The 26,794-nt window shown below is 35.1% G+C and overlaps 1 protein-coding gene across 1 annotated transcript in view; it reads right to left on the reverse strand.

The window, feature by feature from the left end:
- The window catches only part of LOC131055195 (UDP-glucose:glycoprotein glucosyltransferase), a 221,810-nt gene that overhangs the window by 24,156 nt on the left and 170,860 nt on the right, over positions 1-26,794 (reverse strand). Inside the window, exons 23-35 of the mRNA XM_057989792.2 lie at positions 25,694-25,795; positions 23,434-23,581; positions 22,680-22,736; positions 22,445-22,575; positions 22,221-22,309; positions 21,731-22,092; positions 21,438-21,530; positions 15,396-15,460; positions 13,722-13,824; positions 13,376-13,534; positions 4,196-4,336; positions 3,951-3,994; positions 3,727-3,841 (exon numbers count right to left, since the gene is read on the reverse strand). Of these exons, the coding sequence (XP_057845775.2) occupies positions 3,727-3,841; positions 3,951-3,994; positions 4,196-4,336; positions 13,376-13,534; positions 13,722-13,824; positions 15,396-15,460; positions 21,438-21,530; positions 21,731-22,092; positions 22,221-22,309; positions 22,445-22,575; positions 22,680-22,736; positions 23,434-23,581; positions 25,694-25,795 (1,609 nt within the window). The remainder of the gene's footprint in view (positions 1-3,726; positions 3,842-3,950; positions 3,995-4,195; positions 4,337-13,375; positions 13,535-13,721; positions 13,825-15,395; positions 15,461-21,437; positions 21,531-21,730; positions 22,093-22,220; positions 22,310-22,444; positions 22,576-22,679; positions 22,737-23,433; positions 23,582-25,693; positions 25,796-26,794) is intronic.

The following is a 26,794-nucleotide window of genomic DNA, read 5'->3' on the forward strand; positions in this document are numbered from 1 at the left end:
CCAAATCAAGAAGGATTCAAAAGGTGAAGGCAAGCAAAATTTGAAAAATCACATCATTCCATGCAAATGGAGCTCTCGTGACCGATTTAGCAATGAAGATTCTTGTTCACACAAAGATAAAAAAAAATTTCATCAAAAGACTTTGTGCAAATGAAGCCCAATAGTCTGATTTGCCTTAGTGCAATGAGGTAACCCAAACTTGATCAATTCAACCAACTAATACAAATCAAGTCAAAAGCACCGATCTGCCCAGGATCAAGAAGGAAATCAAAATCTGATCAAACCAGTTTGCTAGTACGAATGGAAGCCAAAAGACCGATTCACTTTGATGAGGTAAAGCAATCAGAAGTTGATCGACTCGATCATCTGCTATGAATGAACATGGAAATACCGATTTGCTTATACAAATGAGGCTCACAAAGCTGAAAATGAGGATGTGCAAATGACATGAAAAAGGCCGATCAAGTTTCTAAATGCAATTAAGGACCAATGAAGCTCATAATGCCGACAAGTGAACACCTAAAAGCCACCACATCAGGCTTGATATAGGCAAGGTAATTTTATGCAAATGGATATGTAAAAGCCAACATGTGATTGAGCGAATGCAAGCAAAAGGGCCACCTAAAAGAGATAATTGAAACAGAAAGGAAAAAACCGAAATTCTTGAGCAAACAAGGGCTTAATTATTGCCAATTTTGTACAAATGAAGGCAAAATCACCAATTGTCAATGTGAGAATTGATGCTAGAGAAGATAAGTGATATGTTCGTCAGATCTTGTTTTGTACAAACAAGGCTTAAAAGTCTGATTGATCTTGATAAGGTAAGGCAAGTAAAATTCAATTGTTGATAAGGTAAGGCAAGTAAAATTCAAGTAAAATTCAATTGATATGGTAATAATTTGAAAATCTATGAGATATACCTTAGATGATTGCACTAAGCTCGTGTCAAAATCTGTTCGACTTGATGGTGAGACGTAGCCTAGTTTGATTCCACTAAATTTGTTCATCATTTCCTACATTCCTAGGCATAGAAAAGATTTCCTAAACCCTATTCCCTTTTGCCATTTTTTAGAAATCTCCGTTAGAACTGAGTCAAGAGCTTCAGTGCAAAATCCTAACTCATCGGCATACCCATCCTAATCCATGATAAGATTGAGCAGTCATGTACAACGTAAGTCCCCTTTGTGATTCCAGCATTATCACATCAAACCATTGAACTTATCCACACGTCAAGACCTGACATTTTGTAACCTTGGAGTTGTCTCATTTGATCGCGAAGCATAGCATTTGAGAGACTTTGTTCAAGAGAGGATAAGATACCTTGGTATTTTATTCCGTGTTCGCATGTGCATAAAAAACACATCAACAAGACCCCAATGCTCTATGTGCCCCCCTTTATGATAACACTTTTCAGTAGTCACTTTATGGAGACTTAGAAGCATTACTCACCATAAGGTTATAAAGTCATTTCCCTAAGTATTATTTCCCTTAGCCTATAGGAAATGGAAACCGGGCTTCCAAATCATCACTGAAACTTATTAGAAAAGGGGACATGATAAATTTCTACCAATAAGGAGCACCAAGGTATTGCATCAGATAATGGATTATATTAGCCATAAGTTCATTGCACTTGTACATACCATAGTTGGCAAATTTTGTGAGTTCTCACTGAACTTCAGAGCACTCATCATTCATTCTTGTTCGTAGCAATTCACTAAAGTCCCACATGTCAATAATTGCTGGAAAAACCATGAGATTCTCAACGAGGCTTTCCTGGAACTCAATTTTTTTGCAAGTTTTCACTACAACTTGGCAACTGGAAAAGTTTGCATATCCTTGATAGTTGATAAGTCCTGATTTTGTGTTTTTTGTCAATTTTTGTCTTCAGCAATTAGGATCTCAGCGGCATAAATTGATTGTTTTGTGATTGGAAGGATTTATCAATGGTTGGTTAAAACAGATTAAATTATTAAGATAGCAAATTCTGGTCTTGAAAAGCAATACACATAAATACTTTGGATTGTGCTGGATGCAAAATTAGAGGTTTTCATTTATTTTGATTGAAATAACAAAAATAGAATTTTTCTCATATTTTTATGAAATTTTCAGCAAGTTTTAATCTCCCGATTAATTGTAATACAACTATACTAATGGTTGGTTGAGTCAAAACTTAATTTAGAGTAATGCTACTATTATCAAAGTATACTTATGTGTTCTCTAAATTCATGTTTTAAGCATCTGATGCATTATTTTAGTGTATTTTGTGTATTTATGTAAGTTTTTATTTATGGAATTTGTTCCAAGTCTTGAGTCCTAGTCAAATTATTGAACTGCGAAGATTTTGTCAAGTTTGAGCTTTCAAACTATGCTTGTAATACTAACCTTGTATTGCAAAGTTGATGAAATCTTGAAATTGAATGTTATAATATTTGTTTTCACAATTTTGGTTCAATCAATTGTCAAATAGTTTACATGAATAATAAACTGCAAGTTCTTCTTCCATTTTTTATGATTATTTTTTTAATATTATACATTATTTTAGGTTTTACATATCATACCCCAACCATTTCTCAAAATATGGTGAAAAATTTGCCATCACAAAAGCTCGTCCTCATCCTGGAGGCTACATGGAACATTGATACAGAATGGCTTATGTTGATCTGTCATGTGTCATTACTGTATGTAATTCAATTGGTCCATTCTATCAATAATTTTTAATTGTATTCCAGACTTGGTGATACAGCTTCAATGAAACCTTGATGCTGCAGAATTCTTTTCGAGTTCCTAGATTGTTTATGCTCTGCCAAACACTTTGAATGTATTAGGTATTACTGTAATTGTCACTATTTAAAACAGAGAACACTAATATTACAACACTACAAAAGAAAAATATTAATCATTAAATGTTTCAAGTAAGCCTTATCTGAGCTAAAATAAAATACAATATAAACTACAAAAATTTAAAAATGTTAACTTTAATAAATAAAATAATATTTTAAATGAATTCTATGCATTTTATCTGAAGCAATCACTTCCACTTCTCTGACCACTATATGCCTCAGTAAAACATCGTTAAAAACTTAGGAAACTAAGTACACGTAACTCAAAAGTACTTGTAAGTATTTTAGTACAGTGTTTGTGTGACAGTTTCAAGCTATTACTCTACCAAACTCGATCAACCTGAGAACTGATATGGACCACTTGAGGTACTTCCCTTAAGGTATAGTTTCCCTGCTCTAGAGAGTTCCCAAGACTAGAGCCAAGCATCTGTTTTGCATTTATAAAAGAATTTTCTAAACTTGAAATTTTTCAATATTCTTGAGCATGTCAAGTACAATAATGTTGTGCATGCATAATGTCCAGTAGCCTAAGTTGTGTTCCCTCAATAAGCATGAATTGAGTACACACTATAAGTATTTCAACTTGGTTCATGTGCATCCAATATATATTATGCCAGATATCTTTGTTACAAAAGCCAAGTATAAAATAAGTATTGGATGCACATTAAGCAAGTTGATATATTTATAAATGAATGACGACTTTGATATCAAGTTGTGCATCCAATACATTTATAAATGAACAAGGTGGTCACATAACATTAATACTAAAACAAAGTATCAGCGTGAGAGATTTACAAAGTCCGTAGTCCAGAGTTAACTTTTCATTTTAACACATTTTTATTCCTATTGTAAGGAAAAGAATAAGAACTTGGGATATACAGTGTACCTGGTCAAGGTTTGAGAGACTGTTGGGATCCTTACTGAGTGTTTCATAGAATACCCGCAATGTATCTCCAGAAGCAGTTTGACGAAATTTGGCCAAATCTACCACATATAAAGCACTGCTAACCAAAAAGTGAGGTGTCTTCTTAACCTCTCAAAGTAGTATAATATGCATTATGCATATTTATTATTTTTATTTCAACTTAGATAAAAAGTAAATTTGCATACCTAATATGATATGGCCTACCACGCAAGTGATCCTTCCAAAAACCCTTAACCATAAAACAAAAAAAATCACTTTGTCAATAAACTAGCATCCCCATATATAAATGCACAAACTTAAGAAAAGTTTAGAAAATGTTTCTATCACAAGCTTCTAAAATTTTTGCAAATCTTTGCTATAGACTAACAAAATCCGATGTCATAAAAAATAGGAATACCATTGAATATGTTAAAATAGGAATGGAGATAACCTGTCTCCAAAATCGATAGCCATCCATTTCCTTGTTGTTGTCACAAAAAGGCGTGTATGCAAGAGGCCTTCCTTTAATATCCATATCATATAGTTCACCCATATCAGCTCTAACAATTTGATCAGCATCTACAAAAATAACCTGCATTCAATTCCATAGTGCTTTGTAAAATGAAAAATCGCATTATGGTCAACTATTATTAAGATACAGAAACTTGAAAATATAAATGATAAAAAATCTAAAAGCTTTTTTTTTCAAATGTTCATCAATTGGTATAGTATAAATCCAAAGGTGCTTCTTCAAATCACTTTTTTTTTTGGAGGAACAGTAACAATGTTAAGTTTTATGATCAGATTAGATAGACAGTAAATCAAACACAAATGCACAGAATATATCCTGGGAAAACCTTCCTCTTGAAGGTGAAAAACCCAGCAATTAATCTCTTGTAATGTATTAGCAACTGTCTTTACAAAGGCTTCACACTTTGAAGCTATACAATAAGCAGATTCAATCTAGAATCAGCCAATACAATATCAATTCTATTTGCCTTGTATGAAGATCACGACTTGCTGACTAAGTTGACAATCTGCTGAACATCAACCACGATATGCAGAAAGAGATTCCGAACTGCTGGAGATGGAACACAAACTGCTACAGATGATATATACAATCTGCTGGTATGTGAGAGAGAGATACCGATCTGTTATATAATAACACGAACTGCTGAATGATAATGATATGTGAATCAAGGAATGCAATCTGCTGAAGAATGTTTATTCAATCTGCTGGGTAATACACAATATGCTGAAGTATATATTCTTCGATCTGCTGAATGAGTGTATGAAGTCGTGTCTTTGGAGAGGAATACAAACAACATATATGTACCCGATCAAGTGTGCCTTCAATCAACGCAACTCCTCCAAGGGTCAGCTTCTTATTAACCAACACATCTCTCGAATAGGAATCGGTTATAGCATAACTAATAGGTCTTTCACAAAAATGGTTACATTAACACATCTCTTCTAGATCGGACATATTAAATGTGTAAGGCTGAAAGGCCCTTCACACATTTGATGGCAAAATGTAATGGACACCCCGGAATGCCCAAAAACCACACCAATTGCTGCTAGGAATTTTATCAAATAGTTTGCATCCAACTCCTTATTTCTCCATTTAATGTTTTAAATTCCCTTATGGCTCCGGAAATGAAATGTTGGTTTGTTTTACATGGAATTGAAATCACAGAATATGGACAAGAACGGAACTACAATAATATGCAAACTGAAAATTGAACTACTGCTGATAAGATGTTATTTTCAGATTTTAATAAAATCAAATACATGGCAGATTATCAACTCACTAATTATTCCAGCATTATTGACATAATACTCCAGCAATTATTTTCAATCTTGCTGCTACAGTGACATGAATAGTACCCGCGTGAATAGTACCCGCATGAATAGTGTTGCAGCAATATTAATTTGTCTTCAACAAGTCCGATATCTTCATAAAATCATCTCCTCAAAATGGCATAAGCATCGGACAAGTAGGGAAGAAGATGTGAACAAACATTAAATCTGCCTGTAGCTGGAAATGCACCCAATCTGCCTGATAATGAAGCTGATAGCAATGGATTCCAAAGGCCAAACCCCAGGGGAATGACGTCTAGAATGTCACAAGAGAGGATAGACGTCCTCTAATGCCAAGAACGGATCTGCAACTCACACATACCAATTCTTCTCATATTCAACATATCTAATGAAGCCACAAATACTTTCTTTTATTCTTTTTCCAAGGGTCGACTCAACTCTCCTGGGCAATGTGGGATAAAAGATGAGCAATATAAAACATATATTAAAATATTCACTTATGTCTCCCTTGGGTACAGATCCCCATAAAATAAATATTAGAGTAACACTTTAATTTTTTACAAATTAAATTAAATGTTACTTTAATAAAACTTCAGGCATTAAAATGTATTAGCAATCGGACTACGAATAATGCGAGTGATAGCTCGTCGGAAAGCTCTCACCGAGGAGTATCAAATCCAAACACCAAAACTGGCCTCCACTATGTCCTGCTGACTTACTAAAAATAGTAAGTATGCCTGAAACTAAGTAAATCAACTTCGTTTTGGCCCAAACTAGAAATGACTACGCCAAAACACTCCAGGATCCCCTTAAACCCTTCGTTAGCCCTCGGGACCATGTAGAACAAGGCTAACGCACACACACTTGGTCAACTGCTAAAGTGGGGACATTACACAAAATCGGCCCTGTAGGATCCAACCGAAGCTATCCATCAACACTCCCTCTTAGCTAGGGAGGAATCCTTCTCGATATCTGAGTCACATAGTGACATCTACCATGGCTACTCCCAAAGGGTGAATGAGCAAAAATGCCAAGTCATGGAATCTCTCACATGACATCCACCATACCTACTCGCAGAGGGTGTAACAAGGGCTGGAACCTCAAACTTCTCTCACAGAGAGGAATGCACAACAAGGGTTGATACCTCAAACTTCTCTCACAGAGAAGAATGCATAACAAGGGTTGATACCTCAAACTTCTCTCACAGAGAAGAATGCATAACAAGGGCTTGCACCTCAAACTTCTCTCACATAGAAGAATGCATTATAATACATATCACGTAATTGTTGATGCTAAGACTCCTTCTCAGCAAGGGCTTTATTCTCCACAACTCCAAGCTTGTCTCGAAAATGCACAAACTTCACTTTCGCAAGAGGCTTGGTGAGAATGTCAATCGTATGTTCCTCAGTACAAATGTATCTCAACTGAACAACATTCCTCTGTACCATATCTCTGATATAGTGGTACTGAATCTCAACATGCTTTGTTCTGTCATGGAATATTGGATCGACTGAAAGCTTCACACAACTTTGGTTATCACAAAGAATGGTAGTAGGCTCCAATGATTGTCCAAACAATACTGCAAGGAGCTTACGGAGCCACATTGCTTCGCAAGTTGCCACACATGCTGCAATGTATTTTGCCTCTGCAGTGCTCAGAGCTACTGAAGGTTGCTTCCTGCTACACAAGGAAATCATAGCAGATCCCAAGCTGAAGCAACAAATAGAGGTGCTCTTCCGATCAATAACACTCCCTGCCCAATCAGAATCAGAATATCCTTCAAGTATCAGGTCCACACTGGAAGAGTATTTCAAGCCATATCCAATTGTGCCACACAAGTATCTCAAGATATGCTTGGCTGCAACTAAATGTATCTGTCTGGGTTCACTCATGAACTTACTAAGTGCACTCACTACATAGCAAATATCTGGTCTAGTGTTAACCAGATACATCAAGGACCCAATCAACTGCCTGTACATAGTAGGGTCCACAAGATCTGAACTAGTTGCAGCTTCCCTCAATTTCTTCAAGTTAGTTTCCATCGGTGTGGACAAAGATTTACAATCTGTCATTCCAAATCTCTTCAAGATATCGATGGTGTATCTTCCCTGACTTAGGATGATCTCATTGGGCCTCTGCCAAACTTACAACCCTAGAAATAAGTGCATGAGTCCTAAGTCCTTCATTTCGAATTCGGAAGTCAACTCCTTGCATCTATCAGTGAGATGATCTTCTCCTATGACAAATAGGTCATCAACATAAAGTACCAAGATCAACATATCACCATTGAATACCTTGAAGTAAAGGTTTGGATCAGCATCATTCTTGCAGAAACCCAAACCCACTAAATATCTGTCAATTCTTTCATACCAAGCCCTAGGAACCTGTTTAAGACCATGTAGGACTTTCTTCAATTTACACACATGGGACTCTTTCCCATGAATCACGAACCCCTCAAGTTGCTCGATGTAGACCTCTTCTTCAATCACACCATTGAGAAAAGTCGTCTTCACATCCATCTGATGTAACTTCCATCCCTTAGCTGTTGCAATGGCAATGATGGTTCTAATGGAAGTATAGCGGGCAACAAGAGCAAATGTCTCTTCATAGTCTATTCCCTCTTGTTGAGAGAAACCACGAGCCACAAATCTAGCCTTGTACTTTTCAATGCTACCATCAACTGCATGCTTAATCTTGTACAACCACTTGGAAGATACAACAAACTTCCCTTTCGGTCTAGGCACAATATCCCACACATCAATTTTGAGAATGGAATGATACTCCTCATCCATTGCATCTTTCCAAACCTATTGTTTTGAGGCTTCCTCTACACTGGAAGGTTCGGACTCAATAAGATTACACATCAATGCAACATAGCTAGAGAATCTCTGAGGTCTTTTACTTTCTCTGAACATGCCTCTAGGAGCGGCAAACTGTTCTACTTCCCGCATAGTGTTTCTTGCCCAAAGAGGTCTCTTTCAAGTCACAACAATATTTCTAGGCCCATCAATGGGATCCAAAGGTTCAATTGGATCATCATTCATATCAGGTTCTATAGACTCCCTCTGAATCTCAAGAGTATGATCAACATCCATGTCTTGAGGAGTCTCATGATTTTCATCATCCATCTCCATGCAAGAACCCTTAGATTTCCTGAATGCAACATCTTCCTCAAATGTGGCATCCCTGCTTACTTCTATTTGCTTCTGACCAAGAATGTAAATACGGTAGGCTTTGGAGGTTTCACTGTGGCCCACAAATATCCCTCTCTTGCCAGAGGGTTCCAACTTGGTCCTCTTGTCCTTGGGAATATGAACATACACAGGACAACCAAAGATTCTCAAGTGACTAATATCAGGTTTGATCCTTGAAAAGGCTTCTTCAGAAGTCATATTTTGTAATATCCGATGAGGACGTTTGTTCTGAACATACATTGTTGTTCTAGAGGCTTCTGCCCATAGAAAAGTCTGAAGGTCTTGATCATGAATCATAGCTTTTGCATCTTCAACAATAGATTCGTTCTTCCTTTCTGCAACCCCATTTTGTTTAGGGTTGTAAGGGACACAAAACTCCTTGATCCCTGCCTCAATGCAGAAATCACGAAAGCTACCCGAGGTGTACTCACCTCCATTTTAGACCTTAAAGTTTTAATTTTCTTCGCAGATAAATTTTCTACAAGAGCTTTAAACTCTTTAAACCTACCTAGGACTTCATCAGACTCTTTAGACCTTAAGAAATAAATCCAAGTCTTCCTAGAGTAGTCATCTATGAAAGTTACATAATACAAACATCCACTTAGGGATGGAATTGACATTGGACCACATAAATCTGAATGTACAAGATCTAGTATTTCTTTAGACCTCCTTTCACTGCTATGAAAAGGATTCTTAATATTTTTACCCATAGCACAACCTTTACAAGTACCATCATGTACATGATTAAGTTTAGGAATACCTTTTACCATCTTCTCCAATGATGGAAGAGCCCTGAAGTGAAGATGTCCAAGTCTTCTATGCCAAAGTTCCTTGGAACTGGAAGAATCATGAAGAAGAGCTTGCACTGGAGGAGTGGAGAGTTTATACAAACTCTCATGTCGATTTCCATAGATCACACAAGCAATCTTGATGCTGGAGTTCTTAAGCCAAGCAAGAACTCTTCCTTCAGAAAATGCAATTTGATATCCTTTATCCTCCAAGGCTGAAGTAGACACAAGGTTTCTCTTGATCCCCGGCACGAACAACACATCACTTAGATGTACAGAAACTCCAGATTCAAGGTTTAGAGATGTAGCACCAAATCCTCTTACTGAATAGCATGCATCATCTCCAATGATAACTTGAAGATTTGACTCCTCCACTAAATCAGAAAGGTGCTCCCGATAACCAATGATATGTCGAGAGGCTCCACTATCAATTAACCAGGTATCACTGTCCGTAGGAACATTGCTTAATAATGTCATATGAAAAGAAAACCATTGGAGTTATCTTCAACCTCCTTCTGAGATGAGACTTCATTGATGTTTGCACCTTGATGATTTGGTCTTGTCAAACAATCCTTTGCAAAGTGACCAAACTTGTCACACCTAAAACACTGGATGCGAGAGAGATCTTTCTTCTTCTTCCTAGAATTAGGTGCGGAATCTGATTTCAGATTTCTATTCCTTTTGAAGTTGCCCTTCTTCCACTTCTTACGTTTCTTGGTAGATTGAGTGGCAAGAACAGTGTATCTTCATTTTGAGAACTCTTGATAATTCCCCTAGCCGTCAATCTTGATTCTTCTTGAATACAATCCGCACGGAGTTGATCAAACTTAGGTAATTTGGATCTTCCACTTATGCTTTGGATAAATGGCTCCCATGAATGAGGAAGGCCATTCAAGGCTAGCATGACAAGGTCTTTATCAATCACTTGATCTCCGATTGCAATTAGTTGATCTCTCAATTCTGAAATTTTCATGAAGTAGGTGATGACAGAATCTCCCTTTGCCATCTTTACTTGGTGGATTTGTTGCCTCAAGGCAAGAGCCCTAATTACGTTGTTAATCTCATATAAATCTTCCAAGGTCTTGAACATATCTCTCCCAATTGTCATCTTGGATATGAGAGGCACCAAGTGATCCCTCACGGAGTCGATTAATATCTTCTTTGCTTTGATGGCATTTTTCTTAAATTGAAGCTTCTCCTCATGATCTTCAGGTTTGGATAAATCCTTTTCCTCCACAAATTGCAGAAGATCATTTTCTTCAAGTGCAATTAGCACTCTAAACTTCCATGAGGTGAAGTTAGATGCACCATCAAGCCTATCCTCTACTTTAAGACCGTTCACCATTTTCGAGACTTTAGTGGATACTAGTCGAAGGAGAGAGAGGAGAGAATGCTTAGAAGTTGTAGGAATCTAATCACGATCTTTCTTTCACCATGGCTCTGATACCATGTTAAGTTTTATGATCAGATTAGATAGACAATATATCAAACATAAATGCACAGAATATATCTTGGGAAAACCTTCCTCTTTAAGGTGAAAAACCCAGCAATTAATCTCTTGTAATGTATTAGCAAATGTCTTTGCAAAGGCTTCACAATTTGAAGTTATACAATAAGCAGATTCAATCTAGAATCAGCCAATACAATATCGATTCTATTCGCTTGTATGAAGATCACGACTTGCTGACTAAGTTGACAATTTGCTGAACATCAACCATGATATGCAGAAGGAGATTCTGAACTACCGGAGATAGAACACAAACTGCTACAAATGATATATACGATCTGCTGGTATGTGAGAGAGAGATACCGATCTGTTATATAATAACACGAACTACTGAATGATAATGATATGCGAATCAAGGAATGCAATCTGCTGAAGAATGTTTATTCGATCTGCTAGGTAATACACAATATGCTGAAGTATATATTCTTCAATCTGCTGGATGAGTGTATGAAGTCGTGTCTTTGGAGAGGAATACAAACAACATATATGTACCCGATCAAGTTTGCCTTCAATCAACGCAACTCCTCCAAGGGTCGGCTTCTTATTAACCAACACATCTCTTGAATAGGAATCGGTTATAGCATAACTAATACGTCTTTCACAAAAACGGTTACATTAACACGTCTCTTCTAGATCGGGCATATTAAATATGCAAGGCCGAAAGGCCCTTCACACATTTGATGGCAAAGTCGGCCCTGTAGGATCTGACCAAAGCTATCCATCAACAAACAAAACAAACTTTTGCAAGATTCAAATCTGAACAAACATTAAAAAAAAACAAATCTACCATTCTTAAAAATCATGTTAAAAAAAAATTCAGAATGCATAGCAGAGCATATAATTTTGTGAATCGGGAACTAGCAGTTAGCATGTAATTTCCCATTAATCAAAATCCAAATGAATATGATACATGCATCCAACCGCTCAAGTCAGCCAACAAATACAAGTCACTCGTGAATAGTACAATGATGATCTATATTTTCAACACAACTAAAAGTTAAATGTGTTCTATTGCTCAAATGGCATTTGAAATGGACCTTGATGGCATGCATGGGTTAAAATATCAATATAATTGTAAAAAATTGATTAAAAAATCCAAGAAATAGCTTAATAAACATTTAAAGCTGACCAAGAAAATAGCATCACCTATGTTTGAGAATGACAGAACAATCAATCACAGTATTATAAATAGAATTGATGAACTTGATACAGATTTTTTCCCCTAGTTAGGGCCCTTGGCCCCTTACCAAAGGGTGTCACTCGCTGTTTACTGAACATTAAATTATTTTCAAAATTCAGTGAACCGAATGGATGGAGATCAATAACTTTCATTCATAACAAACATGATTGCACAACTTGTTAATCTTCTATGAATTTTAAATAATAGTAAAACGATAAAAATTCCAAAACCAACAAAACAAATGAAACAACCACATGAACTCATGCTACAAAAATTCAACATTGCAGAAATAAGAGAGAAGTGCAGCATCAGAAGACTGTAAAATGCGTTGACATTGAACCTATGATCACAGATGAAGGATAGACTGACCCTAGTAGGAGGTAACAATCAGCATCAGACTTCGTAGTTTGGGACTTTACAATCCTTTAAGAATAATGGAAAGCAATTTTTTACAAATTGTGATTTACCTGGAAGTAACCTAGAATGAGTTGCTTCATTGTATCACCCTATCTCCAAATAATGAATATGACTATTATTTTTCTAAAGATTAATTTTCAAATTCACAGAACCTATTATAAGGCAATTTGAGTACTACAAGTCAGAATATAAAACTTTCATCATCGATCATTGTTATAGGTTTTAGTCCACCTCATTGGATGCAAGAAAGAAAGAATTTGAATTATATGAATTGAACTTCAGAGGCTTATAGGTAGAATATTTTTATCAAGTAGCATCAGAAGAAACATAATCAAAATAAACTCCTCAACTTCAGTGGTGAGACATAGAGGTGTGTTCCAGTTTAAACCTATGTTCCACAGTGCTTCCAGAATAAGGACTGCAGGATGTGTTTGTGGGACCACGGTCCAGGAGACCATTTTTTAGAGATGGCAGTATAAAATATATTTATATACTCAAATTTTTACAATGTTCAGTGGTACATATCAACAAGATTCAAGTATAGGCATTCAAATAATGCATCGAATTCAAGATTCAACATTTATAAATTCAAGTAAAGCAGAAATTTTTTAGCCACATGATATATATCATTCATAGAAACAATTTAATATGGAAAATATTTAACAATTCAACCCAATTAGCTGGTAACTAAATAGCCCTAATAGATGTTCATTTTAAAAAGTACCTTCTTCAATGAAAGTGGAAAAATGACATCCAGAAACAAAATCTTGTAAGCCCAAATGATTCGTTGCTTCTCCGTCTGCTTATGCAACCATGTAGGCCATTTGTATGTAATAAGCTCATATTCAAATCCATACTCATGTGCCATGTGTGGTATAACATCCTAACAAAAACAAACCAATATAAGTTCCATGTTTTCAAATCCACCATTTGATACAAATGATTACGTGTCAACAAAGAAGATTTGTTACCAAAAAAACCTTGTATTTAATCATATAACAAGCATAAAATGAGGCAGCACATCCAGATGATGAATGGTGACTTCTGCTGATACAAATGGAAATACTTGCCTTAAATTGTGGGGAGAGATAATTCTTGATGAACCAAAACTTCACCGGACGATTCGTGTTCTTAAGCACACTTAGAATCATTATTTTAAGAAAACGTTCATACCTGCAAATAATTAATATCATTTCAAAACCTTCCATTATAATTTTTAAACCATGCAACTTCATATTTATCAATTCAAAGTTCTTGCTTGTGTTTTCATTGGAAGCATCGTCACAGCAAAACAAATGCCGAATAAAAATAAGGCAACTAATATACAATTGAGCAAGTACATTGGTTAGCAGAAGATGTTGCTCCATGAAAGATTATATTGCCAGAAACCAAGAGAAGGCTTTAATACACCTACCAACTAAATATACTCAAGATTTCTGAGTGCACTAAAATTCTTTAGTGGAAAAGTTTATCAATGTTGTATTTATTGTCATTGATGTCAAGAGGCCAATCAGTAGCGAGTGGTTTACCATGTGCCTAATTTATAGCACAAAGATCGAGATTTGGTAAATCAAAGGAAAGGCAATTTATTTACTAAATTGCACAAATATTAAATTATGGCATCTATGATAAAGGTGACTTATTTAAGGCAAAATAATATTTTAGTTTTTGGACAAACTGCCTCTTGGACCTGCCCCTTTTCAAGGGTAGTTAAAATATTTTATAATTAATTTTAGGTGCCCCTCTTCAAGAGGGACAACCTCTGTGCGCCCGCATTGAAAAAGAGTTTTTAAAGGAAAAAAAAATTAAAAAAAAAACTACTTCCTGGCAGACATGGTTTATGGCTGATGACAGTTGGAATGAAGAGGTGTCTTGTGGGAGATATAAATGAGAGATGTTTGAAGGTTATTGTGCATCAATTCAAGTGTAATATCATTCTGATTTAGAGTAGATTTGCTGGTGTATGAAGGGCAGAAAGAAAGAGTCGTTACAAAAATTATTTATCAAATATTTGAGCAGATTTACAAGGCACATTTAATCTCATTTTGTGAAGTAATATTGGAGCAAACTCATGTTAGATTTGTGAAGAGACATCATTGAAGATAATAGTACAGATTCATGTAAAGATAATGCAGATTTGTGAGGATATTTTTAAGATCATATTGAAGATCTGAGTAGAGATTTGTGATCAGAGATTCAAGGCAGCTTTGTGAAGAAGTGGGCATATTTGTTGAAGTTGTTGAAGGGATCTAGGGCAGATGCAACACTATTATTACTTTGCATTTTGAAGGTTGATGCCTTCTACTTTGCACTCAAAGAAATTGGTGTCTCTTGCTGAGTTGGTGCTCAGTTGAGGGGATTGGTGACTCCAGTAGGTTGGTGCCTACAAGTCTTCTAGAGGGGATTAGTGTCTCCTGTGGGTGGTGCCTATGAAACTTGTAAGAATTTCTTGATACAAAAGCAATAGTTTGCTGTGGTTTTCTCTCACAAGGGTCTACATGTAAAACATGTGTTCTTACTAGCTAGATCTTGCATGTGTGGTTCATTAAGCTTATTGAAGCATTGATATTGCATCTAATCAAGTTTTGAAAAGTAAAAGTTTGTTATTATACTGATTCAACCCTCCCCCCCTCTCAGTATAATTGTGTGCTCTTCAATCAGTAAGCACTCTAAAAAACCTGTAAAATAATCTCGAACAGAGTTCAGAACGATGGATAGATTACAACATCCAACAGAAAACTTACAAATGCCCTGAAGCTACTGAGAAAATATTGATCGTATCACCATGCCTTCCAATTTCTCTATGCACCTGTAGTGAAACATTCTTCTACATCATCAAATTTTGAAGTTCTAAGAAATCAAGAAAAATATATTTAGAAAAAATAGACACAAAACTTTATTCATCTCCAAAGTAAATTCATTGTAAGTAGAATCATAAAAAAGGACAGAACTGCATGCATGTGACCTAATGTAGCCTTTATGCCAATATATTTGAATTAAACGCAAGAATCATCATAAGAAAATTGTTCTTAGAGTTTATGGGTGTTGACATGGTGTGCCAATTAACCAACAAATAAGTTGATAATATTTCTTGACAATCAAACCCTAAATATTTTGTTTGCATGTTGAATATTGGCAATGCCACAAAATCGCATCTCTTATTGGAGAAATGCTAGCATTATTTTTAAACTTTAACACAGATAGTGCAAATGAAATTAAGTACTTTAGACTGCTTTTAACCCAAAAGATAAACATGCAAAACATTAAGTGGCTATTGAATGACATAACAAGATACGTAGTTCTATTTTTGCCTAAAAATAGGTTGTATTATTTTATATGAAAAATCCAACCTGAAATTTTGAAGAGGTATAAAATTTTGTGCAGATTTATCAGTGTCATGGTTAATAAGCACTTATTATAGTATATTTTATGAGATAATTCTATTACATACTCCCTTCATAAAGACCTCATCTTAATCTTAGACTTTCAGCCTCATTTAAACTATCTAATACTAAGTTCAGGCTCATCTGTTGTACAAAGTTCTAAACGTGAGTTCTGCCCAACTAGATATTTTCCAATAGTTTATTTTTTTATCATCATCCTTGTGTAAGTTTATAAATAGTGAAGAAAATGTATGTATTCTAGATGATAACAATAGTAACAAGCCTGCACTGTTCTAAATTGTAAGCAACATTTTGTATGCCGATACCTTCCTTGAGTAGAAACACACCAGAATGCCAAAATTGATGATTTTAATCAAACCATTGCCTCTGCATATTCATCTCAAACTTCACCCTTGACCTTGTTGTGGGTGAAATTGGTTCTAAAATTTACCTGTTTCACATAGAATAAATCTTCAAATATCATAATGTGTTGATGCTCTGTTCACAAGCTTGCTTTCACACTTATCGGACCACCTCTATTTTCACTCTTGTACATGTATACATCCATAAATTTCTGAAGTAAGAGGAGCTGGACAGAAATTGGCATATTGAATATGCTGCACAGATAATCCATGCAACATGGCAAACTCAAGTTAATAAGTTAGCTTATCATATATTTGTTATCTTTTGATACCGAGAGAGGATTCTTAGAATGATATTCTTGTCTTTGGGGTTCTAATTCCAATTGTCTTTTCTGATAGTGGTTGAAACTTTGGGGATTACGGGGAATATGCTTACAAAGAATAGCCAGCATTCCAATTCATAGAGAACAAAATGTAACTGGCTTTGACATATAAAATTTACTATACTAATACCCAAAACTACTTAGATTGCTCATTCTACCGAAAGATGCCATTCAATACCTTGCAAGCACTCTACTCTCAATTTTCTATTTCATTTATATATTTAGGCATTTATAACAAAACCAGCAGCTCAGTAACCACTGAAAAAACTTGGCTCCAAGTTTTTATTGACAAATTGTGGCAATTTTTTCACTAAAAAAACACCAAAACTCAATGGTAATAGCCTAAAATCACAATTTCAGAGAACTCAGCTAGATGCTTAGATTAAGAAGTGCCACATTTTTCTCTTTTTTTAACAAAGCCTTCAACATAGACAGACAACTATGGCCACAACCAGGGCATGATTTCCAGCACTGTGTTTGTATTTTTGCGGTCTGTGTTTGGAGTGTTGTGGGTCTACAAACTTTCAAAGTTTCAGGTACATATCATTATCATCATTACTTCACAGTTCATCACTCCATTTGTTGTTTTGTGCAGATTCAAATTTATGATTTTTTTAATTTTATCTTTTAGATGTCACTATTTTAACTTCAAAATTTTAATGACTATCACCAGCCCATGACAGTCATTAAAATTTTTTAAAATGACTGTCATGGGCTATATAGCCAAGAAAAGTTAAAATTAAGCGACAACTTGAGTAAAACAAATAAAAAACATCAGAGTTTGTATAGCCTGTTAATGACGATTATTTTTTAGCTACAGTTAATATTTTATTTCTATTATTTCCCTTTTTGCCAAGCTTTATTTCCAATTTTCTTTTAAAAGAATATGGCATTCATGAGTACGAGTACGAAAATAGGCAAGCCTAAGGGCACGCACTTGAGAAATGGTACAGAAGGTCCTGAAAGGGAATGGTTATTGGCAACTATTGTGCTAAAATATATGAGAGAAAGTATAAATCACTTGAAGTATCCCCTTGCATGTGTCTCGAGATGTTCAGCCATGTACTGAAGCAAGCTTGGAAGTTAAAAATGAGGCAAAAGCTCTCATTTTAGCATTTGATCAAAAAAAAGCAAAGCAAAAGAGCACAATAAGGGTAATGGAAGCTTCACCCCCATTTCACAGTTCTACAAGGTCAAATTCTAAAGGAAATATGGGGGCTCTTCTACCATTAAACCACTTATATAGGATTAGGCAATGTGGGCAGCCACAATTCTTGTTCCTCTAACAATCTTGGTGTGCAACCTTCATCAGAAGGTACTACATGGAACAGGCAATGTGCCAAATGTTGGTATTACAATAACATCCCTTTTAATGTTACTATCAGACCTTATTGGAACCTACTGGTTACTACATTGACTGTGGCAAGTAAGAGGTTCAAGGCACCAAGAGATTATAAATTGAGTGGCCAATTCTTGGTGGATGAGGTCCAAAACACACATAAGATTGTCGACAAAAACAGTTTCGGAAAAGCAAAGGCTGCAACATTTTATTTGATAGGTGGATGGATGCTAGCAATAGGACAGTCATTAATTTTTTATCGGCTTCAAAAGAACAATTGATATTTTTTATGTAAGTTGATGCCTCCAATGAAGTAAAAAAAATGACAACTTTGTTGAGCGTATTGAATGAGATGGTGATGGAGGTGGGACAGATAATGTTATCCAAATATGACAAACAATGCATCTAGAGATGAGGCATTTGCATTATTTTGAATCCCTTGTGCCTTGACTCTCCTTGAAGACATGGGAAAATTAAGTTGGGTGAAGAATGTGCTGGAAAATGCAAGGGAATGTTACTAAATACATCTACAATCACACAGGTCATGAATCGATTGAGAGAGAACACTAATGGCAAAGAGATTGCACATACAAGGATCACATGCTTTGCCACTTTCCTCACCTTGTAGAATATTGCAATTGCATTACCCAACCTAAAACACATGTTTGTGAGAAAAAAGTGGTTGAAGAGACTTCCTCCTGGAAAGCTGAAGCAAACAGAGTTGCAAAGATTATTTTTTAAGATACATTTGCCAAGAACATGGAGGAGACCAGGGTTGAATGCTTCTAAGTTCTGTGTGTCTAATGTAATTTATTTTTCACAAATCAAAATGAATAAATGTGTCAAACTTCTGTGCATCTACAAGCTGATGAAACTAGCATTACATTGAAACATTACAACTTGTGTTAAAAATTAAAAAAATATAGCAAGATGTTGCCTAGCTGACATCATAAGAAGGTAGGTTGGTTCTAAACCAGCTAGTTTCTCTACACCAAACAAAGAGTAGCATTTTCTAAATCTCTTGAACTAAAATTAAAATAAGATTAAGTAGAGTCAAATATAGCATGCCCTGCAATTTCTACTCTATAAATTGCAAATGTTATATGATTCATTCCCTTAACATGTTTTAGTACTCATTCAGCCTATTTATTATGCCCTTTTTCCCTCACCAACTGCCAAATTTATATTAACTTTGTCATATCACCTTTTTTGTGTTTCCAGTAATCCATTTATGCCTAGACTTTAACAAAAGTGCAAAGATGTCCCTGCAAGGGCAGATTTGTCCCTGACATTTTAAATTTCTACAATCATTTAGGAACTTGCAGATTTGTCCCTGACATTTTAAATTTCTACAATTGTTTACGAACCCTTATTCCTAACTTCATTTTTAATGACTTTCATAACAGCTCTCTCCATGACCAGTTTCTGTGTTCCCAATAGTTCCTTCTATTATTAAGCCCCTATTGCAACGTTTTGTGGTTTTTTGGGTCGTTCTATTCTCTTAGTTTCTCTTCAAATCTCTTGGCTATCTTTTACTTCTTGTTGGCTATACATCATTATTCTCAAATTTCTATTTGGCTCTTGGCTGCAGACAATGTTTCTACTATACAAAAGCTTTCTTCTTGTGGTTCTCAAAGACATCCAGGATCTCTATGTTATTGCCCTCTCTATTTCTTGGAAAGGCAATAATCCTTTATTCTTGTTATTATCCCTCTAATATACTGTATTTGTCTTTCTCCTAAGAGAACAGTATTCCTTTCTTGCTTTATTTTAGGATTATTTTTATGATAACCTTTATAGTATTTATTTCCTTTGGCAATACTGGTGTTCTCATCACCTTGATTTCTCTGCACACCCACACAATAAAGATCCCCTTCAGATATAGTTATTGTTATTCATATTGCTCACATTGTTATTTAGCTCTTAGCACTTATATGTGCACAAACAAAATATATTCAACTGCCCGTTGAAGCCAAAAGGCTTAAATTAGAGTCTAACCCTTTGGCAGGGTCATATGCAATCACTCCTTTTCCCTTGTCCTAGATGCAGGATGCTTGTTAATTTGCTTCTCAAGATTCAATAGATTAGTCTGTAGCGTGTAATCCTAACACTCCATTGACATTTCTACTATTTCCTTTATTTATTTTGATGTCTATATATTTTGATATCTTGCTCCTTGCTATTTTGTGTCTATTTTGAAGGACTGTGTGCCATCATACAAATGGGTCTCAATTGTCCTGCACATAGGATGAATCTGCAGAAGGATGGACTCTAACACACCCCCAGTAGAGTCCCTGAACAGCAACAGTCCCTGTTCCCCTTTCTTGTAGTCAGTTTCCAACTTGGCATCCAAATCATCAACTAACAAATTAGGACTGCCCCTCTTAACCTTCTTTGTATTTTTAACACCTCTCTGTTCATAAACGTAATTGCCATCTTAATTTGTTTCCTTTTTACATTCACCCAGCTCTGGTCTTTAGTTAAATTAATCTAAGACTACTAGATTGTTAGTTTAGTTAGTAGACATAAAATAGTTAGTTTAATCTCCCTTTACATCAAGGTAGCTCTTAAATTTTATCTTTCAGTTTCTACAAATATGTTTATTGAGTATAGAACTATCTGTGTGTCACCATTATATAGAAACAACTGGAACAACTATCATTCTTGCTAGAACGAATAACTTGTTTCCTCTACAGAATTTCTTATGTGAATTCAACCACCTACCAATCATCCATATAAAAATAAATTTCATTAAATTATAACTGCAATATCTTTTCTTATTGGTCATTTCCCTTTTCAAGATAAGTTTCCTATAAAATGATATGACCAAGGGGTACCTCTTCCATCAAAGCCAACAGTTGGGATACAACACATCCCAAGTTGGATGCAGTATTTTACCCAATTTCAACACTTAATAATCCCTTGGAGATTTGAACTTAAGGCTCTTCTATAAAAGCACTAAAAATTTGGCATGTAAGCAAACCTGAATAATAGCTGCCACTGCATGTACATATGTAGTCTAGACTCTATATCACATAGAAATTACAGGATGACATGATTCCATAGGTTTAGTAAGATAGTCTCGAAGAGTATTGACTTTATAGTGGCTAGGAAGATATTGTAGAACACCATTGACGTTATATCAAACTTATGTACTCAATCAGTACTATGACCCAAAACACTGCAATACATTACTTTCATATTCTGTTGATAGACTCAGTGAGTGAAAATCTCCTTAACAATTCACATAAAAAAATCATTACACTTCTTTGCAACGATTAATTGGATGTCATGCGTTAAATAATTGCAAAGATCTTACATTAGAGTCCTTATCTCCCTTATCATTTCCTTCTCCACCGATTAAACCAGATGCCCATTTCAGTAGTCCTTTCTTCCATCCTTTACGCTTCATCTGAATCAAAGTATTCCATATAAACAACACTTTGTTACTCCATTTAACTTTGGTTTTATAAATAGGAACTTTTTTGCTATACATGAATTGAGATGACCCCAAAACATATTATATTCTAAAGATCCAAATAAAAATGAAATAATTTATAAAGTTTTCACAATTTTGGATTAAGTTTTTCATAAACAAAGAAAAGAGGGCACCTGCTCTCCTCCTTCTGAGTGACCATTATCGTCAATATCATCAGCAGCACTAAGTAAATTTTCCTTCTCTTTCCCCTTCTTTCTTACCACTTCAAGGCGAACTAACTGTGCACCTAAGTCATCAATTACTATAAGCTTTTTCATAGGACCTTCCTCAGTTCCTTCATGTGGTCCTTCTAAAGTGTAGAGGTCTGCAGATCTTCCAGGTGCAAGACTTAGGGTCCACACACCGGGAGCAGCTTTTAGTTGCCAATAGCCCAAATTAGCCATTACAATAGTGTCAACCATATGTTGTTTCTGCTTCGTTCCCAGAAGTAATTGAAGACCTCGAGGAGGGTCATGATCTTTTTCTGAGCAATGACCTGCTCAGGTAGAACAAGGTTGTTGAGATGCTAATTTCATGTCAATTAGCAATCAAACAGAAATAACCCTCACAAAAGACTTACCAAGCATATTAATCAAGTCATACTTCTATGACATCAAAACTTACCAGTTAAAACAATGGCCTCTAGCTCAAATACAGCCTGTAATGTCCTTGCATCTCCAAGATTCTCAAGAACAATATTATCCAGATCGTGACTGTACAATCAGAACACATTAAATTGGAAAATCACAATGCTCAAGACTGCAACTAAATTTTACAGAAATTACCATTTTCCAAATGCCCAGTTAACAAAAATACAAAAGCTACAAACAATCAAATTCTGCACATACATAGCAATTACAGGCTCAACAAGCCATGGCTCAGGAACATCCAAATTCATGGTCAGTGTTTTAGACAAGGGCATGTTTGAAAACCATGCAGTTGGACCATTTATCAAGGAACTTTCACCACTGAAATCATTCTGCATAAAAATTGAGAAAAGTCAGTTTAGATAAAAGGAAATTCTTATAATAGACCCTCTAATTGTACGCGGCCTTGATATGTTGCAATTACAGAATAGATCACCTTTGTTGGAGCAACGTATCTGTAGAAGTTCTTGAGTGGAAGATCAGCGAGAGAGCTCTGGAAAGATAAATGCAAATCAAACATTAAGAGGATACAAATTGAAACAAATAAACCTTTTTCATACCATGCATACTTCCTCAAGTACCCACCCTATCATCTACATTTATCCTAACTCCTAAGCATTCAAGAAATCAATTGTGAAATCAAATATGTAATGTAGCAGAAGAATAGAAAATTCAGTTCCAAGCACCCTATACATGTCTTTTCTAGGCACAGTAACCACTTCTCACTTGTAATGTATTAATTGCTAACTCAAGACAAAACCACCAACATGATGGCTTGAATCGTCATAATCTATCAGACCAAATTTTGCTAGTCTTTATTGCTGGTTAAGATCATTGATGTCTACACCCAAAGATATTCTTCCACTACTCTTAGGGAGCATTTTATTGATTCAAAAGAGATTCAAGCATTAATCAAGTCAAACTAAATGGATAAGAAAAGGTGTGTTTGGTGTGCAACGAAGCACTGTGCCATTCATAAAGAATTGATTTTATGATTTATCTCGAATCGCCTAGGCAATCCTTTTCCAAGTCCTTTTTTCTAATAGAACCTTACTATATACAATTCATTTCTCTTGCTTTCCTATGATTTGTTCACTTCCAGAAACCTCACTCTCTAAATCATAAATCCTTCCCATTACATATCCCAATGCATAAAAAAATGCATAATCAATTGACTACAAAGTTCTTACCATGGGATTCATGATAATCCGCAAGCTAGGTTGGAACCATTTCTCCAGTAGACGAAGAAGTGGAGCAATCTTCTGACCAGAAGAACTCAAAGGATCAATGACAGCATCTATGTGTACATTAGCATCCTCTCTCCCCTTGACGATAGCACTATCAACAAAAAAGAAAAGTGATTTATCAAAATCATTGCCATTACAATAAGAATAAGTGCATATGTGAAAAAACTTTTATGACCATTGCTAAATTCAATATAGTTTATAAATAGCTTTCAATATAACATAAATTAAACTAAATGATTCTTAGATAAAACTACAAAACATATGGAATCTTTTTTGAAAGATAATGATTATATCCCACTATATGAGTCAAGCAAATACAAAAAAATGAAGTACGCTATTATCTAAAGTTTGGATAGACTACTAAAAACACAGGCCAAAATGTTACATTTCCATTATATAGTATGCCAGGGATGTCTACTCCTGTGCCATCCCTATCTCCAACAGTTGTCACCAAAGTCCAAGCTATCAGGAGAGAACCTCCTAAACATTTGCTCCCCCTCACCGTGACTTCAAGCAACAAGTTGCACTTTAACTTAGCTGGATCAAGAACGATCTAGCTCTAAGTAATTCTTAAAATGGCCTGTAGGCTCATGTGAATTGCTCTCAAGCAGTTCATGAGTCTTTACATCCATTCAATTGCATGAGAGTTCATCAAGCTGATTCTGAAGAATCATGTATCACTCTTCCATGAGCTTTCACAAATATTTCTTCTATAAAAGGGATGTAATCTATAGTAAACAAAGATTGAAAAAAGCGGGATAGCAGAGTTCTATCAAGTTTGTAATAGGAAATATATTGTTTAAGTGTCTATACTAGTTTCTAATGTAATATGTTATTTATGGATGAAATTATATGAATGCATGCCATATGCTCGTCGTCCCCAGTTTTGTAATATAATATCTCTCTGAAAAGAATAATTAAAGATTACAATTTCTTCATGCACATTTGTTGTGTTGAATTATTTGTTTATGTTAGCTTTTGCTCAAAGAGTAATATAATTCTTTCATGGTAAATAATGGGAATGTTTACATTATAAGTGAATTATCAAGCAAAATATTGTCTGAAATATGTGTTAAGACTTTGTGCTCCCGATACATCTCTGTGCATTCTTCCCAGCCCAGACACATTTCTAAAATGACAAATCTAAAATAATTGTAATTTATTTCTAATTATTCTTCAACATTAGTGTCAAAATTACAAGGAAAATATCATCTACATTTGCATTTTTACTAATCTTGTCATAATGTTTAAAAATATGCATCTGTTGTGCACTGTGATGTGATTACTGCCAATAATCCACCAATGTCTCTTACAGGGTCACCCACCTTGGTTTTGCTGAGCCAAAATTGCCAGAGAGATTGATCCAGGGATCTCTCTCTCATTTGTTGGCCAACTTCTCAATGATTTTGAGCATAAGATCTAAGAAATTTAGGAACTGCTTAAGGCAGATTGAAGAACCAACAGAGCTATTATACTCTACTACTACTCAAGTGAGGTTATATATATATATATATATATATATATATATATATATATATATATATATATATATACATGTATGTATGTATATACATATACATATATGTATATGTATATACATATGTATATGTATATATACATATACATATCCATGTATGTACATATACATATTATACTCTACTACTACTCAAGTGAGGTTTTATAGCTGTTTGTCTGTCTGTCTGTCTGTCTGTCTGTCTGTCTGTATTTTATGCTTTCTATATCCAGCCATATCCATATAAGGGGGCCTTGAAAAATAGCTGTATCCATGTCCATGCAACTCTGAAAGAAACGAACATAAAATGTTATGGCTCCTTCATTTTAAAGAATATAAGACATGTTACAGGAGTTCAACTTTAGCTCAAGGCATACACAAAATAAAACCTATATTGATGGATAAATGACTTATTTTGACAATCTAAAGGATTAGAACCAAATCAATGATTCCTTTCAAAGAAAATTGATGCTCTCTATTAACTGCTGGAGATATTCATCACACAAAACAGATAATTTAAATTTCTTAATAATTTTAATAGTTTCCTAAACAATCAAGCTTTTCAACAGGGCTGATGGCAATGCAAATAACAAAATAAATGGGCTTCTCTAGAATCTACACACATACTTTCAACGGGAATGCTAGAGTCTTATGCCAAAGAAACAGCTCTTGTACATAGAAGAAAGTTACCTGTGCTCAGCACTTAGAATTTCAAAACGAGCTACATCAGAACTTCGCGAACGAGCAGCCATTGCAGATGATATTGCCATTATTCTGTCACTGATAAAATCACTGCTAGACAGAAGAGAAAACAAAATAAATCACACAATAGATACTTGAAAATATTTGTTTGAACATGAAAGAACAAAACATTTCATTAAATAAAAGCATCCTAACAATGCAATGGAAACTGCAAACAATAAAGCATTCTATGCTAAACAAGTGTTCATTCATTTTCAGGTTCTATTTGACAAACTAACAGTAATAAATAATAACTACAAGTGGTGCCCAATAACAATTTAAAGCAAATAGATATCAGATAAGCTTATCCACAGGCTGACTGACAATGGCAATGTTATGGTTGCATTGAAACTGGAAAATATTGATAACATCGTTTCATTATATATCATGAAAGATTCCATGCAACATTTGAAAAACTATACACAAAAGAAATAGCAATCCATCTATTATGCTGCAATAGGATTAAAAATCTCCTTCAATATTCAGGATGAAAATGAAAATTGAGACAATAATGAAATGATATTTGCACCAATGTAACTTATGGTCCAATATCTTCCACAACCAATGAGTTTTCTATGTCAATCAGATTGCAACATTGCAATGCGCTATTCAATCATTCCTTAGACTGGAATCCAACAAATGACCCAATACCATCTTCTGAAGGTTTGCATTTTGCAATGTCATCGTGAGTACTAATATAAGCCTTATCTACCAGAGTTGAAAAGCACAGATAAAAATTGACAAACATGCATCTGAATAAATAAGTATTCATCCGTATGTGTGTGTTAGCATCTATCAAGGTATAGATGCATGCATATCAGCTACATACACATATGCATACAAAAGTATCCTAAATGACACTTTACATTAAACCCAATACCATCTTATGAAGGTTTGCATTTTGCAATGTCATCGTGAGTGCTAATATAAGCCTTATCTACCAGAGTTGAAAAGCACAGATAAAAATTGACAAACATGCATCTGAATAAATAAGTATTCATCCGTATGTGTGTGTTAGCATCTATGAAGGTATAGATGCATGCATATCAG

Source organism: Cryptomeria japonica, chromosome 3 (genome assembly GCF_030272615.1).
Source record: "Cryptomeria japonica chromosome 3, Sugi_1.0, whole genome shotgun sequence".
Lineage (NCBI taxonomy): Eukaryota > Viridiplantae > Streptophyta > Pinopsida > Cupressales > Cupressaceae > Cryptomeria > Cryptomeria japonica.